Source organism: Aptenodytes forsteri, unplaced genomic scaffold (genome assembly GCF_000699145.1).
Source record: "Aptenodytes forsteri isolate BGI_AS27 unplaced genomic scaffold, ASM69914v1 Scaffold93, whole genome shotgun sequence".
NCBI classification, from domain to species: Eukaryota; Metazoa; Chordata; class Aves; order Sphenisciformes; family Spheniscidae; genus Aptenodytes; species Aptenodytes forsteri.
In genome coordinates this window covers 10,665,634-10,680,999 of record NW_008794665.1, presented here as the reverse complement: position 1 = coordinate 10,680,999, position 15,366 = coordinate 10,665,634, and the positions used below count along the sequence as shown (strand labels likewise).

General features: G+C 45.4%; 1 protein-coding gene across 1 annotated transcript in view; it reads right to left on the bottom strand.

Moving 5' to 3' along the window:
• The window catches only part of EPHA5 (EPH receptor A5), a 181,091-nt gene that overhangs the window by 24,853 nt on the left and 140,872 nt on the right, over positions 1-15,366 (bottom strand). The window contains exons 8-11 of the mRNA XM_009273607.1: positions 10,408-10,473; positions 3,495-3,562; positions 1,932-2,057; positions 726-911 (exon numbers count right to left, since the gene is read on the bottom strand). Of these exons, the coding sequence (XP_009271882.1) occupies positions 726-911; positions 1,932-2,057; positions 3,495-3,562; positions 10,408-10,473 (446 nt within the window). The remainder of the gene's footprint in view (positions 1-725; positions 912-1,931; positions 2,058-3,494; positions 3,563-10,407; positions 10,474-15,366) is intronic.

Sequence of the window (15,366 nt, the reverse complement as noted above, 5' to 3'; positions counted from 1 at the left end):
GATTGCGGTGTTCCCCCCCTCCCCCCCCCCCGGAATCTCAGTAGCAAAATCCTCCCCATTTCTCTGCCAGGGAAATCGCTTCCCACTTCTTGGCATATCTTTCCTCACCCTGGGGCTCATGTGGTTTCAAAAGTAAACATATAAAGGCAGGAATAAGAAGCGAGCCTGCTCGAAAAACTTAGCGGGTGGCTCAATGTCGCTGCGTTCAAAATGCTCTTGCACTTTGCAGGCGGTAGGTGCTGCTGAACTACTTGCAAGGCAGAAGTCAGGCAGCACACTCCACCAGCATTCAGATGTCCCAGGCTTATTGCCGTCTCCATCACCCACCCACTGCCTGAGGCTGGCCAGGCATATCAACTCCTATTTCTGTCTCATTTAATTTTGGGCCTTTGAAGAGGGGTTTTCTCTTAGCCCATGCATATTATGCCTAGGTGAGGCAAGGTTTGCAGAGGGAGTTAACATTTTTTATTATTTTAGTCATTATCTATCCATTCTAGCTAGAAGAACGCTGAAATCCTTCGGGAACAAACCCCCTTTACAATGTTGGGGGACGTGTTCCTGGCTGGACCTACAAAGCGTGACATTTTGCACAAGGGGAGTTCATTGTTTTTAAAGAAACTGTGAAAGGCACAGTCAAAACGCAAGTTACCCAAGTTTTCCTCCCCTAACCAACTCTCCCGTCAGCCAGAGTTCAAGGACAGCAGTCCACAGCAACTTGTACCTACTTTTTGTGACGACGCCTTCCAGGTGGATGATGTTGGGGTGGTCGAACTGCCCCATGATGCTTGCTTCTCCCAAGAAATCTCGCCTCTGTTTCTCTGTGTAGCCCACCTTCAGGGTTTTAATAGCCACCGGAAACTCACGCTTTCCCTGCAGCTTCAGCCGCCCGCTGCAGACTTCCCCAAATTCACCTTCAGAGATCACAGAAAGAATGGGATCACAGCACGTCAAGGGAATGCACGGCGTGCATCTGTCTACAGCATGCAGCCCAGCCCCTATAGATAGCTGATCAAAAGCACGCAGGGCTGTCCCGCATTCATGGATGTGGAAAGCTGAACATCACAGTGATCACCATCTCAAATAGCTGGCGTACCACCAGCCAAGTAATTCACAAGCACAAGGAAACTAGGAAGAAAAATGTAATTTTCCTATCTTTAAAGACCTATGGCTCTATATTCTATTGGGGCTTTTCCTCATTTCATGTTTTTGTCTACTAGATGATAGAGTCCTGTCACATCCTATATCATCGCCTTGTGTAGATAGCTGTAAAACACAAGCCACTTACTTCTTAACCTTCCTTTGGTAAGCTACATAGAAGGAATGCTGTTAGCCTTTCACAGCAACATGTATTTTTATAGACTATAAACCCTTTCCGATTTTACGACCACTTTAAAAAGTAACCCAAATGGATTTTTTTTTCCTTTTTTTTTTGTGGTGAACAGTAAATTACCTCCAAAAATACAATTTCAGAGGATAGAAAATATTCCTAAGGTTGGATTCCAGCTTAACTGGAAAGAAAATGGGAGTTCCTTCTTTTAACCAAGGAAGTTAAAAGCTTTGGACTTTGGTTTGTGCTTTTTTTCTCTCCCAGATGACTTCTTAATTTTTGCTTCAAGACTGACCTTAATGGGGGACGAGAAAAAGGTTAAAATGGTGAAAAGAACCTGAAAATTAAGTGACTCATTTCTCTTAGCGTCCATCGAAATAACTCAGCTTTGTCTAAACATGACTGTTTTCTGCTGTTTTCAGTTCAGTCCCTGATTTCAAAACTGCAGACAATGACAGGTTTGTCCCAAACTTCAGCTGGAACATGCTCCCCACCACTTGCAGGGTACCTAACAGCACAAGTATTTCACGGCGCTTCCCAGATCTCTCGTGTTAAGAAAGCCAACCCTCCACGCTGCTAAGGGTCATGAAATGTATTTCCATACCAGCTCCGATAACTCTTTCAATAGTTATGCACGAAGCTTCAATTTCCTTAGCAAACTCGTGGACAGCTTGATTAGGGTCCTCGTAGGTGTGTGGGTCAATGTAGGTCCTTACTCCAGGCAGCTTAACTGCAAACACAAATTAAGAGTGTTAATGGCAAAAGGCATGACAGAAGATGGGCAATACACACTCCTGTCCCTTGCACTCTGCTTTGCTGGAAAACACTGTAGCAGGGAAACCTATTTCTACAGGGAAAATGAATAGCATTCTTGGAAAATGACATTTAGTTTATATGTGACATACGTGCAAGTTCATCATATTTAGAAAAGCACATGATAGTGCTCAGCTGGAACGATGCACAGCTAAAAATCCCTCTCGGTGCTGCCTAACGGGCTGGTCTGGGGTCTGGTGCAAAAGGATCCCTTTTCTGGATCTGGAGAGGGTATGTCAGGAGGAAGTAAAAAAAGCAAAATGTTAAGGGAACAACTTGCAAAGCAAGTTGAATGGATGGGGGTTGATGGAGAGCTGCAATAAATTATGCCCTACCAGTCACATATTAGCTAATCAATCGGCCACATTATTTCAGATGGAGTTACTGAGATTTAAATGAACTGAATATTTGCATTACAAAGCCTGTGGTTTGTACCAGTATAAATATAAGCAATAGCAGGCTTTTTCTCCAGGACTTGAGAGGAGAAAAAGTATTTTCATTATCCATATTATAAGTTTGTTTTGACAATCATTAAGGCTACTCACATGAAGAACTGCTCATCAGTCTAATAAGACAGCTACGTTACACTGTGGCTCTTAGTTGATTTGCTTCCTGCTGCCTTCATTACATAGCACTAATGGAAATTTGACTTCCACTCAAGACGCGTTTCCCTTTTCCACCCCAAAAGGCACCTTACTGTTACCCACCCCCAGATCCCACAGCACTTGACGAAGGAAGGCTTTTCAAACACTGGCTTTGGATGTATGGAAGGACTGACCATGAGAGTAACCATGAGATGTACTTTCTAGCATCACCGCAGAGGTTTTTTGTATATGAGGACATTAACACAGCATTTCTGAAAGCTTCCTAGGAGCAAGAAGTAGGTGTTATCCCTCACACCTCTGCAGAGGCATCCAAGGCAAAGAGTAGCTGCGGGCTTGGTCTTCACAGTTGGCTGGGGTGGAGCAAGGGTTTCAAACAGGTATTCTGGACTGACGCATCCAGACCACAAAAACGTAGAGTTGTTATGTGCTGACCAGGCAAAATTAATTGCACCTTGGGTCATACAGCAAAGACAAAGGAATAGAACAAAATGGCTCACTAGAGAGATCTGCTGCAAATGTACAGGTGTGAATAGCTGGGCACGTATAAGGACTGTTCAGATGTTCAATTCTCCATGGGGCTTAGAGCAGAGCAGGTGGGGACTTACTGAATAACAGAACAAACAATTCTTTTGTGAATTACCAGCAAAACCAGATAATTTTTTTTTAAAAAACAAAACAACCTCTCAGTTGTATTTCTCATTACCACAGAGCATCAAAAACACATATATACATGTTTGATCTTTACTCACTGTGGCCATTATGAAAATGCATCTTTTCTTCTTCTGGATCTTGTTTAGCCTTGCTATAGCCACATCGCCTGGAAAAAAAACCCAGAAGAATGTTTTTGTCTCCGGCATGGCAGAAACCTGCTCTTTACTTCAAATCACACAAAGCACAAAACCCCAGAGCAGTGACGAAACCAACCTCTCTAGCGGCTGTATTGCTGCTGTCCCAGTTTTAGCTCATCAAACTACTTGCAATTTCCCTAACGGGATTCAGGGCCCAAGGCCCACTGATTTTCAATTGGACTTGTGTTTCCAAATCCCACAGATGCTTCTGAACAACTCCACCCTACCATACATCTAATTCAGCTATTATTAAGAAGACAAAAAAGCAAGAACAGGAAGGATGATGGAAGATGAATGGGATGAAACATTAAAATCGCAAAAGCAAGATCTGGACCACAGAGCTTTTGCAGGCACCATGTTGTATGTATTGCATGCTCTCCTTCATCCACTGGGCATTTGCACAGAACTTTAAATTTTGATACTTTAGAAAATAGCCTTGTGTAAACATTAACACCTTATATGCATGCAAAATAATGGCTTAAAAAACCCAAAATCTGTTGCCTCACTGCCCTCAAGGGTCTCCTATGTATTTCTGGCTCTGATGGGGTTTCCTGCACATCTCCTGTCTTTATGCAGGGGAGCTATCATTCACGCAATCCCCTCTGCCCAGCAGCAATAAAGATGGAAGAAGGCACGCAGTCACTGCCTGACCTATCTTGCTCCCACATTAGCACCAGGCAGTGCAAGAATACTGCTGAATCCTACCATGGAGTTGCAACCACAGTCATATGGGAGTCGCATCTCCCCCAGGGCATCCTCAGTCCCTGGCTGGTCCCTCATCCTTCTAGCTGGTTCTCTAGGCTATGTTATTGCATTAGCACTAACTGGCTGCTTTGGTGGCATTTCTGAGACCTGCTTCACTTAGACAACCACGTAGGAAGCCACAGGGTAACTGCATAGGTAAGGAGAACTGCTATATACACATATATATACACATTTAAAAATACGGGATGAGGTATGTATGATGCACACATATATGCCAGTCTTTCCAAGGACTGGATATGATAACGATACAGGAAGTGGATCATACTTAAAGCAAACTGCATGGACATGAGACAGAGGGACACTGCTTGATAGAGTGAAAAACCTACAACAGACGCCTGCAAACCAGCCAGCACGCAGTGGGATCGCTAGCTGGCACACCTCAAAGAAAGCCTCAGGTTACCAAGAAGCCACTTAAAGCTGAGAAACTTGGAGTCTTCTCTTCCATTGCCCATGATTTTTGAGATAGGGGGATGCGAGCACTCCAAGCACCACTCACAGCAAGGAGGAGCATACAATTAGCAGAAACAAAACTGCAGTTAGGAGGAGGCAGTAACAGGCATCTGCATGAAACTTGCCCTCAGCATGAAGTCCTATTACAGGGAACTGCTGTCTGCCTGGATGCAAGGGGCCAAGCAGCCTTTAGGCTATAGGAATTTGGCACTAGATTTGTGAAACTATCACGATTACAAACAAAAGCCCCAATAGGACAGGACACATGCATCGCCGCTGAGCTGGCCCCAGCAGAGCTGGACACTGGAGGGTTGAAGAGGAGAAAAGCAACATGACCTCCCAGGGTTACTCCAGGGAAGGGGAGCAGGCACGCAAGCTTACCTTGGGGAGAAGGGGAGACCTGTGCCAAGGGGAGAGGAGGAAAAAACAGACGGCAAAGGTTGTGCAAGCGCAGGGGAATGGATCGGGACAAGGTGCAGAAGACAAGGGGGGAGGCTGACAGGTGGTCTGGGGGCACAGGCAGGGAGATAAATGGGTCGCACTTGATAAACAGCCAGGCTATTCATGCAGGGCACGATTTCAGCAGCAGCAACCAAGCTGAGACCATCACGCTCCAAATGCAAAACCCACAAGAGCGGCAATGAGGTGCTCAGAGACACGGCTCAGATATCTGCGTGTCGGTGCTCGTCGCCTTGCTCTAGCAGCAGCAGTGCCATTTCCCAAGATGGGGTCCTGCCCAATTAACTCAAAAACCTAAGCACTAGGTGTACGCGGAGACCCTGGGAGTAAGGGTCATTTCAAAGCGTATTTTGGTGTTCACAATCCCTGGGTGAAAATGGATTCTTCCCCTTCATGATACTGCTTCTCTCTTTAAGTATATAAACTAGAGATATGAGTATCAGTATCGATTCCCACTTCTGGCAACCCCAGTTTTTTCTGCTGCAAGTTGCCAAAAGTTACATCAGTTTGCCACAGAAGTAATTTTCTGGATTGAGGTATACAACTCAATTTTCCTCTTAAAAATACACATATGTTTCAATTCATCCTTCTACCAAACGCACATATACAAGAATTCTTCTGTTTACCTTTTAGAGCAAATGCCCTCATCTCTTCCTCAGGTTTGGAGTACTTCACCTATAAATAAGCTTTTCTAACATTGTCCTTTTTAGTACCCACATCTCCTGATTCTTCAACGATAAAGAGGGAGGAGAGAGAAATCGGGAACATGCCATCGCTTGCGTCCAGTGATCCAAGCACACCTTGATGTCCAACAGTCCATGTTTTACTGCCCAGGGACACACTCAAAGGGCCAATGCAAACCAGTTAGCTCAAGCTGTCCCCCTCTCTTGAGCTGGGTAACACATACAGCAGCACATCACATTAGCATACGAAATCAGGCTCTGGGACCCCCAAAGCATCATTAAAACAAGCCTCAACAAGACACACCAAAGTGAAATGGCAGCCAGTGGACTGCAACTCTCAAGCAACAGTTGGGCATCACTAACAAAGCTTGCTGCAAAACCTGCCCTTCACACGCCCGCTTTCCTAAACTAACTACCCAGAGAAACAAGCTGTGTACACGCTGACTGGGACTAAACCGCACTTCTTCCCTTCTTGACCTTCAGATGCTTTAAATAACACACACAAGCAGTTTTTTCTCCTTTCTTCCCCAACTAAATCCCATAAAAATCTGCTATTTCAGGTTAACAGTCCTGATTCACTAGGTGAATCTTACTGGCAAATAAAAGTATCTAAATATTGTGGCTTTGCAATATATTTTGGGGGAAGAAAAAGCTCCCACTTGTTTGTGAAATAACCCATTTCTGCATGTGCATTTGCTCTTAATATTTATTGGAAAAACTGTGAGTCAAAAGCCTCCTGATGAACTCATTCTCTAGTTTATTGTCATTGTACAAATGATAGATTTCCTATATCTTTTCTATATCACATACAGCACAAGCATAAAGATCCTGACACTCACTTCATCTCCCACTGGGCTGGAGACACTCAGCCAAAGAGTTAACGTAATTCAGCAGCACACCTGAATCTCAACTCACTTACTCCTGTTGTGGATTTGTCCCAGTTTCTGTACCTAGAAAGCAGATGTCTTCCTTGCACAGCTCTGTGTTTTTCAATAAAAGTATCAGATAAAAAAAAAAAGTGAGACTTTAAATATTCTTAAGGCATCATGTCTTATTTAAAAACTACTTGCAGATTGGCAGGCAGCTCGTAAAATATTTATAGCGCAGATTATAAAAGTGAAGTTGTAAAATGATCCCTATATAGGTTTATAAAATATAAAACGGATGGGTAGAAAGACGAAGAATCCAGCTGGGAAACCAATGCCCACTGCCTTGCATGGCAGAAGCCAATTCACAGAGAAAAATCCTTCAAGAAACAAGGCAGGAAGATGCTTGCTGTCTCTGGACCGATGGAGATACTTTGCATCTGACCCTGTGCTTCGGGGTGCCTTTGCTGGGTGGTGTGTGGTCCCTCGGCCACCCGAGGCATCCCCAAAAACCACAGAATGCCCAAGGGAAGGAGTTTCCATCTCCCTAGCTGGGGCCACCACTCTGGTCACAGCCCAGGCAGGACACAGTCAGGGGACTGCAGAGCTGGATCTTGGACAACCAAGCCCTAGGCAGTGATGTGGGAGAGTCTTTATATACTTTTTTTAATAGGCACAGGCCAAAGCATTTCAGCACACAGCCAAGGTGTTACTGGAAATGCACATGAGGACAGCATTTAGATGTCCCCAATGAGGAAAGGGACCTCACCTTGCTAGATGCAGTCAGTACCATCGAATGGTTTGTGCCCTGAAGCAGCATGCAATCTCCCGTCCCAGTCCTGCAGAGATTTATATATGTATTTAATCTCTTAAATATAAATTAACTCTGTACACTTCTCTGAAACAGAGACAAAACGCCAGCTGTTTTTCAGGGGTGAGACCTTTACTCAGAAGCACATCTTTTACAATAAATCAACTTTGAGGAAATGCATCCAACCCATCTTGAGCTGTCATTTTACAGGAGGTTTGTGAGGACCGCAATGCTGTTGTTTACAAGGGGTTAGTGCTTGTTTCAGACTATTTATTCCAAGATGTTAAAGCAATAAGGCTGCATACGTGTTGCAGGGCAGGGCCACGTTCCACCCAGAGGAACAAATAAACAGGGCTCCGTCCATCTGGCTAAGTTCCTGTCGCCTCAGCTCATGTGTGGAGACAATAACTTGTTCAGCAAATAGTTTTATCCTGGATAAACACCACTGATACTGAGAGCCAGAGGCAAAAGTCTACCTCTAGCGACGTTGGTCCATGTTCAGCATTTGCCTTTGCTGCTTGCAATCCTAGAATATATTCAGTATCACAAAACCAGAGATACTGGTCCCAATACTCAAAGGGACTGGTGTAAAACGAACAGCTTTTATACTGGAAGTTGTTCCCCACTTTTCTGTTCACTTTCCTCCTGCTTTTTTGATGTCTATAATGAGTTACCTCCATTGCACTGGACCAAACTTTCACCTGCAGTAACTTGGAGCAATCCATGCAGGTTGGGAATCTGACTCATTCAACTCCTCTATCTACTCTCAAAGTCCTATAATTCAGAGAACGGGATCAAAAAAGCAGTAAAAGGTCTTGAGATGACAAGCTAAGACCTTTGGCTCTGTTCAAAGAAACACTAGACGACCGGCCTGAGAGGAACCAGGGCAGGTTCCCTTCCTAAGGGCTGCAGGCTCACCATCTTCTCAGCTGCTTTCCCAGCCACTGCTGTCCCCCTCTACAGGGTGCGACCCTGCCTTCGACCTCTGATTAACTTGGATGCTTTACAAAGGAAGTTTCACAATTCCAGTAGCAGTATTTTTAGCTTTTAGTCTTTCCCTGCCCTCACACTGAATGACTCCCTGCTTTCCTAAACCATGGCCAGAACAATTAAAAATAATTTAAACAAGATACCGTTTCCCCCTCTCACAGGAAGCTCCCTCTGAAGTGATCTTCATAAATCTCTCTAAAGAGGCTGTCGTGCCTTCCCATAGCACAGCCGATGGCGTCCGTGCCTTGAAGTCACTTTTCCCATTTCCCCCTCCCAGCTTGCTGCCACGTTAGTCTCTCCGCAGCTTAGGAGGAAACTTGTAGAGGGTGTTTTCCAGGTCAGCCAAGTTTTCCCTATGCATCTCTCTTCGTAGCCTGGATGTCCATTCCCGGTCTCCTCTGAGAAGTATTTTTCATTGCTGCCACTCTCTGGTTGGGGGCCTTGCTGGGGACATTTGAAGCATGACTCCCAGCGAGCGACCGCTCGTGCACTGGTGGCACAGTCACAACAGACAACAGAAGTACTGGGAGGTTTTGTTTTAGCGCAATCATTGCCAAACCGGTGGCTCGCAGGAATGACCACATGTACCAGAAGAACATTTTGCAGCCATATACTTTGAGCTGAGCAGCCTTGCTTGCTAATGCTGCTCTTAACTACTCAAAAGTCATGAAAACCAGTTTAAAAAAGCTCCAACAGGAAAAAAAAAAGGCTTCTGCTTTAGGGCCTTTGTGATTGGCATTTGCAAACTCCTCCCTGGTTCAGGCCTCCGTCAGAGCCAAAATACAGCACTAGAGGACCCAAAAACGGTCCACCTTGGTGATTGCTGTGCCCCACAGACAGGGACTGCACCATGACCCAGCTACCATGATGCAAAGCCTCAGCATCCCCCAGAAAACACAGTAGAAGAGCTTCACACCTCTCTCCCAGTTATGCTGCAAAACCTTCCCAGTTTAACAATGCACGTGGGACGTCTCAGCGCTCCTATGGTCTCAAGCAGCTATCTGACGGGGATGGTGATTTCATGAGTCTCCTAGGAGGCTTAGGAAGATCTCTGCCTGCACAGATTACAGCCGATTCAGAGACCTAAAACACATTCCCTTCAGGGAGCAACTCAACTTGCGTCCAGTCAAACCAACAGAAATTAAAATCACCCTTCCTTTGAGTAGTTAGAAAAGAGGGGAGAGTACAAGAGAGCAGAAACTGGTGAGGCAGCCCAGATGGTGGCAGAACGGGGCAGCATGCAGCACGGACACGCAGCTCTCGACGCCCGCAGAGATATGTCCAACGCTGCTGGAGCATATCGTTGGCTAACAGCATCATGTCATTGCCGTGTATGTCATACATTGACATGTATGTCGATGACATACGGTTTGTTTCACTGACATGCACATTACATGCCACTAAACACCTTTCCATTCCCGCCCGCCCCCCGTCTCCTTTCTGGGGACAAATTACCTCCCCCAGCCCCTTTTGGTGACAAGAAGCAGAATTTGATGAAGTGTCCAGCATATGTGATGTTTTATTATGACACATGACATTGCTGGTGCGGTGTCTGGATCGATCATGGCATAACATATCAGGTTTTTTTTTCCCCTGGGACCCCTGCTGGAGACACACTCTGCTTCGGGTCAGGCTATTTCCAGTTGTTGAGATACACAAGCTGGGTTGCAGAGATTGGATGAGAAAGCGATTTCTAGGCCAATACCAGAAAGGGAGGGAGAGGCAGACTGTGCACAGAAAACATGGAGGGAGGACACGAAATAGGAGCCAGCACAGGTGGGAACACTGACCATGTTAGGCTCGGATAGGCAACAGCACGCAGAGAAGAAGCCCACCCACAGCCATGATCGCAGCAACTGAAAAGCAAACAAAAAGGCCCAGGATAAGGAATAATCCCACCGCCCTGGCAAGGTGCAAATACATTCGCAACATTTTTATATGCACTTCTTCCTTCTTATTGCAATTATTATTTGGACCTTAACATCTTGGGCTGCAAGAATTTCATGGCGTGTGCTACCGTTGGGGAAAAATGCCTTGGGGAGAGCGTATAGATCCTGGTCCTGCAAAGCAATTAACCATGTGCTTCCTGTACTTGAGTACCACCGTTAGGATTAATGGGGCCACCCATGTGCTTAAACTTAAGCACCTGCCTTGGAGCAGGCAAAGTGACTTTTTCCACAAGCATGTGTGTGGTACAGTTACAATTTCCTTCAAAAAAAAAAAGCACTGGATGAATGTGAGCCCTGCTTTTGCAGACCCTTATGCATGTACTCAACTCACACAGCCCTTTCTGGGTCTCCTTGTATCAGTGAAGCTCTGCACGCGCATTACGCATCTGCAGAAGCAGGACCTTATGAATCGTGTGAGAGCATTCAGCCTAAATAAACTCAAAATGTGGTGAGTTGAAAGGTGCTGCAAGCATCCACAGCTTGCTTTTGAAGGCTGCCGAGCCATTACTCTAGTCTAATCAGACTATGGGTTCACCTGACATCAGTCTGTAACCCGAGGCTGGCTGCACCTCAGTAATTGCCCTTTATCCTTGTCAGAGAACTTGCATGGACAATTTTTCTGTTACCAAATCTGTTAAGGTAATTCAGCCTGAAAAAGAACATAGTGCAGAAGAAACAACAGGAAGAACTTCAGTACGATATACAAGCAGGAGCCCAACAGTGCAGACATACTCCGGTTAAAGTCAGCTGAAGATCCCACTCATCATTTCTCCTCAAATCGTCATAACATGTCGTTCTTGAAAAAAAATTGTGCTCATCAGATTTTTATAAAGTATAATTTACAATGCCTAAACACATTAAAATAGCCTATTTAGACAAAATTAACATTCTGCAACTGCACCGCCTTAAATTATGATGCAAAATAACTTCAGGCATGCAATGATTTACAGAATTATATACTGGATTATGCGCTTACTTAAATTAGAACTGGTGAAGAATGTCTCTCTAAGCCCCTTCTGCATCAGCATAACAACTTGCTAACATTTTCTAAACAGTGATGCCAATATTTTTTTGCTATAATTGACAATATTTTCTATTTTCATAATGCCCTAGCTTGTGCAGTCACACTAATATGGGAGCAGCTCAGCCTTCACTAAACCTCTCCATTGATCCAAGTTAACAATGGATGGTCCAAAACCCATAAGTACGCAAAAGGAACCCAAGCATTATATATTTTGAGTCAATTTTGCCATTTTCTGGGTTTAACCTCGTAGGATTTGAGCACAGGGAACTGGCAGGTCTCCAGAAGATCACTGTGGCTGTGACGACTTATCTTACATTTTAGCTAGGAGGCCCTCTCCCCCCAGGCATTTTCTAACAGTTGCTGCCATCAGACCTTCCCACACCGCTCAGCATGCAAAGTCAAGGTTTTTGAAACAACAGTTCAATTAAACTGAAAAGCAACGACTTCCTTAAAGTGAAAATAGCTCGTCGTTTCCTTAAACAAAGAAAACTCTTTGAGCACCTCATCAGCAACTGGGCTGCTCTGAGACAAAATCAGTTCCCTGCACTGAATGCAGAGCGCGTCAGATCTCACTCGCTCCCTTTATGGGAGGAAAAAAATGCTCAAGTGCAAGGGAAATATGCTTTGATGCAGCCTTACTCCTGCATACCCATCACATAATGCTGTGCACTTCGGGTCAAAATACTCTGAGGTGTAACATTAGGGGAAATCTAAAGCTCTTAGAAACAAACTAAACTGGATCACCAGACAACAAAATTCACTTTCCAGTCCCAGGAGCACTTGGATAGGTAAGTGAATGGACTACTTGGCCTGAACAGTTAGGGCAAAGGAAGATTTATTACTGCTCCTGTTAAAAGGATGACTTGATTTGGCAGATAAACTTCAGAATATAAAAATCCTGAGGCAAATAAAACTGGATGTTAAACTCCAGCAAACCTGACGTGTTCTCGTGGCCACCGCATTTGGGTGCTGATGGCTTCTAGGAAGGACAGAGTTTCCCTGTCTCCTTGCTCCACGCAGGGCAAACGCTTTCCAGATGAGATCAAATGCTGTGGCAGGATAAGAGATCGCCGCTCAATGAAATACGCCCGGACCTCTCCGGGGTTTGAAGATCTTTAGCCAGCAAGCTGACCTGTATTGGGGAGCAGTCAGAGTTGAACCGAGCACTGCATACATCAAAATTATCTGCAAATTCCCCTCCAGCCTCACTGAATCAACCAGCAGACTACGAGGAGACCTTGTGGGGCCTGCCTCTGGCTCCAACAGGTGGTCAGGAGCCCCTTCAATCTGCTGCAGGTTAACAGATGACACGTCCACATAACAGTGAAGGTTATTGAGAAAACACCTGCAGCGTTAAATCCCCTTTGCTGGAAAAGAATGAGGCGCTGAGGCGGCAGCGTCTCCAAAAGCCAAGCTGGCTTGAAACAAGGTGTGACTTCTGCTTTGAGCCCTGGCTTCAAGGAAAGGGCTGCAGATGGGCAGAGACAACGTAGAGGAGCCTGGAGCTGCAGTGGGACCTCCCAGACCTCCGTGGCCTGCCAGTGCTGCCCCGCTTCTTGGCTAGACCAACTCTACCGCTTTCGGTTATCTCAGGCACACAAAGCTGACACTCCTTCAGTTCTAGCAAAAGTGACCCCCGCAATGCCTATGTGGTTTACAAACCCAACTGTCCAGAGAGCACGCTTTAATAAACCTGTGCTAGGAGGACTTAGCAACACCCTTGGCATCGTTTCAAACCCGGGGCTACATGCTTTGTTAATGAAATGTGTGTGTGTATATATATATGATAGGCCCAAACAACTGTGCCTGCAATCAATGTAATTAATTTACCACAAGTCTGCAGATGACCCAGACAGCGTTTGGAATTAAACTACATTTTAGTGGCTAGATGCATCTCGGAGAGGCTCTGCCATATATAGCTGTGGCTTTTAAGAGTTCTAAGTTGAAGACTTGGAGTCATGATAAATGAAAGCCTCGTTTGTTGCTTTTAATAAGCTGCTCTAATGGGATGTTCTTCAGAGGCTTGCAATTAGAGACTGAAATACTTGAGGGTGCCTGGGAAGGTTTTTCTAATCCCTCACGCAGCCTTGAGCGATGGCAATGATTGCTTCCTGCACCTCCAGGTCAGGAGGCCAGCACTACACCTAGCACCTCGTGAGTCAACATGCTTGCTTCAAAAATCGGAGGAACAGCATTACACACTGTGAGCTGCTAGGAATATATTCCTACTTTGTCCAAACTATATTAATGTTTAAGGAGTCACCTCCTCTTCCTGCTGAGCTATACACCTAGCTCACACGTTAAAGCACCTCTCTGCGCTGTTCGAGAATAATTGAGAATGCAGAAGCCCAAGCAGACAATTTCTATGCAATCACTATGGGGAAGGAGAGCAACGCTTCCAGGGAAAGGAACTGCACTTGGAAATACCTCTGCCATTATACTTTGCTATGTTTAAGCCGTAAGAAAGTATGGATAACCTTTTTTCTCAGTAAGAGGCCAAGTGCCACAACATGGCGTGCCTTCAGGAGAGGTCACGCTTCCTGTTTCTAGCATCCAAAGCAAGGTGAAACATCCACATATTCAGAAGTGCAGAGGGACGACAGTCTGATTTTCTTCTTCATCCTCTACCCACTCCACAGCCAAGAGAAGACACTGTAAAACCCCACTTTAAGACACTACAAATGCATCGGGCTTTCACCAGTGCTCAGTAGGAGCCTGGAGCTGCTACCACTGAAGTCAGGCTCCATTTTCAGCTTGAAGGGCAGCCCAGTTCCCTTCTCGAAGTGGAAACGGGACTTGCACAATGCCATCAAACGCATTGTCTGAATGAAGGCGAGGAGCTTTCGTCACTGACTGCTGCACTCCCCTGCATTTCCCCGGCTCAGACAAAGCTTACGCCAGCCACTTATCTGTTCATGACGGTCCTCCTGTCCCGTTCCCTTGGCTGCTGCCAGAATAACTCAGAAATGCTGCTTTCAAGGGCAATACCTCATGGACTTGGAGCTTAATTACAGATTTGGTCAACTCTCACCTCATGTCTGGACCAAAGTCATCTGAAGGCAGATTAGCCTAGGTCCCTAAACCCTCCTCGAAACTGCAGCAGCTCAGACTGGCTTGTGGAGCCCGGTGTGTTTGCACAGAAGTACTAAGCCAAAAAGTGTTTAGAAAAAAAAGAAAAAAGGTGTTGGAGCAGCCAAATTTGCCAAGCTGATCTAGGCAGGATGTTAGAGATGGGGACTACGGGCAGCACATTTCCACATCGGCCCTGGGAAGGCATCACCCTGCACAAAAGGGTGCACTAGAGCACTTTTTTTTCAGAGAGGGATCCTGTGCACCAATGCTGCTAATGCTCCTCTCTGGGAAAACGTACTGCCAAAGAGCAAAGAGGCTGTTAACATGATGGAGGTAGTAAAAACCTGGACCTGAATGGAAGCAGGACCAGACCCTGCCTGCTCTTGGTGGATGGGAATTTTGACTTGGCAGAGCAATAGCTTCTCCAACAAAATCCTTCCTCTTGTCAGGTGAATCGCGGGGAATATTTGGCAGTAGGCAGCATCATAAAGTGGCTATAAATCACAGGAGACAAGATCCTGTAGGAAGAAGGAAGAGCTGGTAAGAATGTAGAGATAAAAATCCTTTAAAAAGTCACAACTAACAAAAATTGTGACTCATGCTGGAAAAATTCTCTCCATGAAAAACGTTATCTACAAACTGTCTCCTGTTTCCTACGGAAATATTGAAAAAGCAAACTATTTTAAGCCCTGAAACATCTTGGA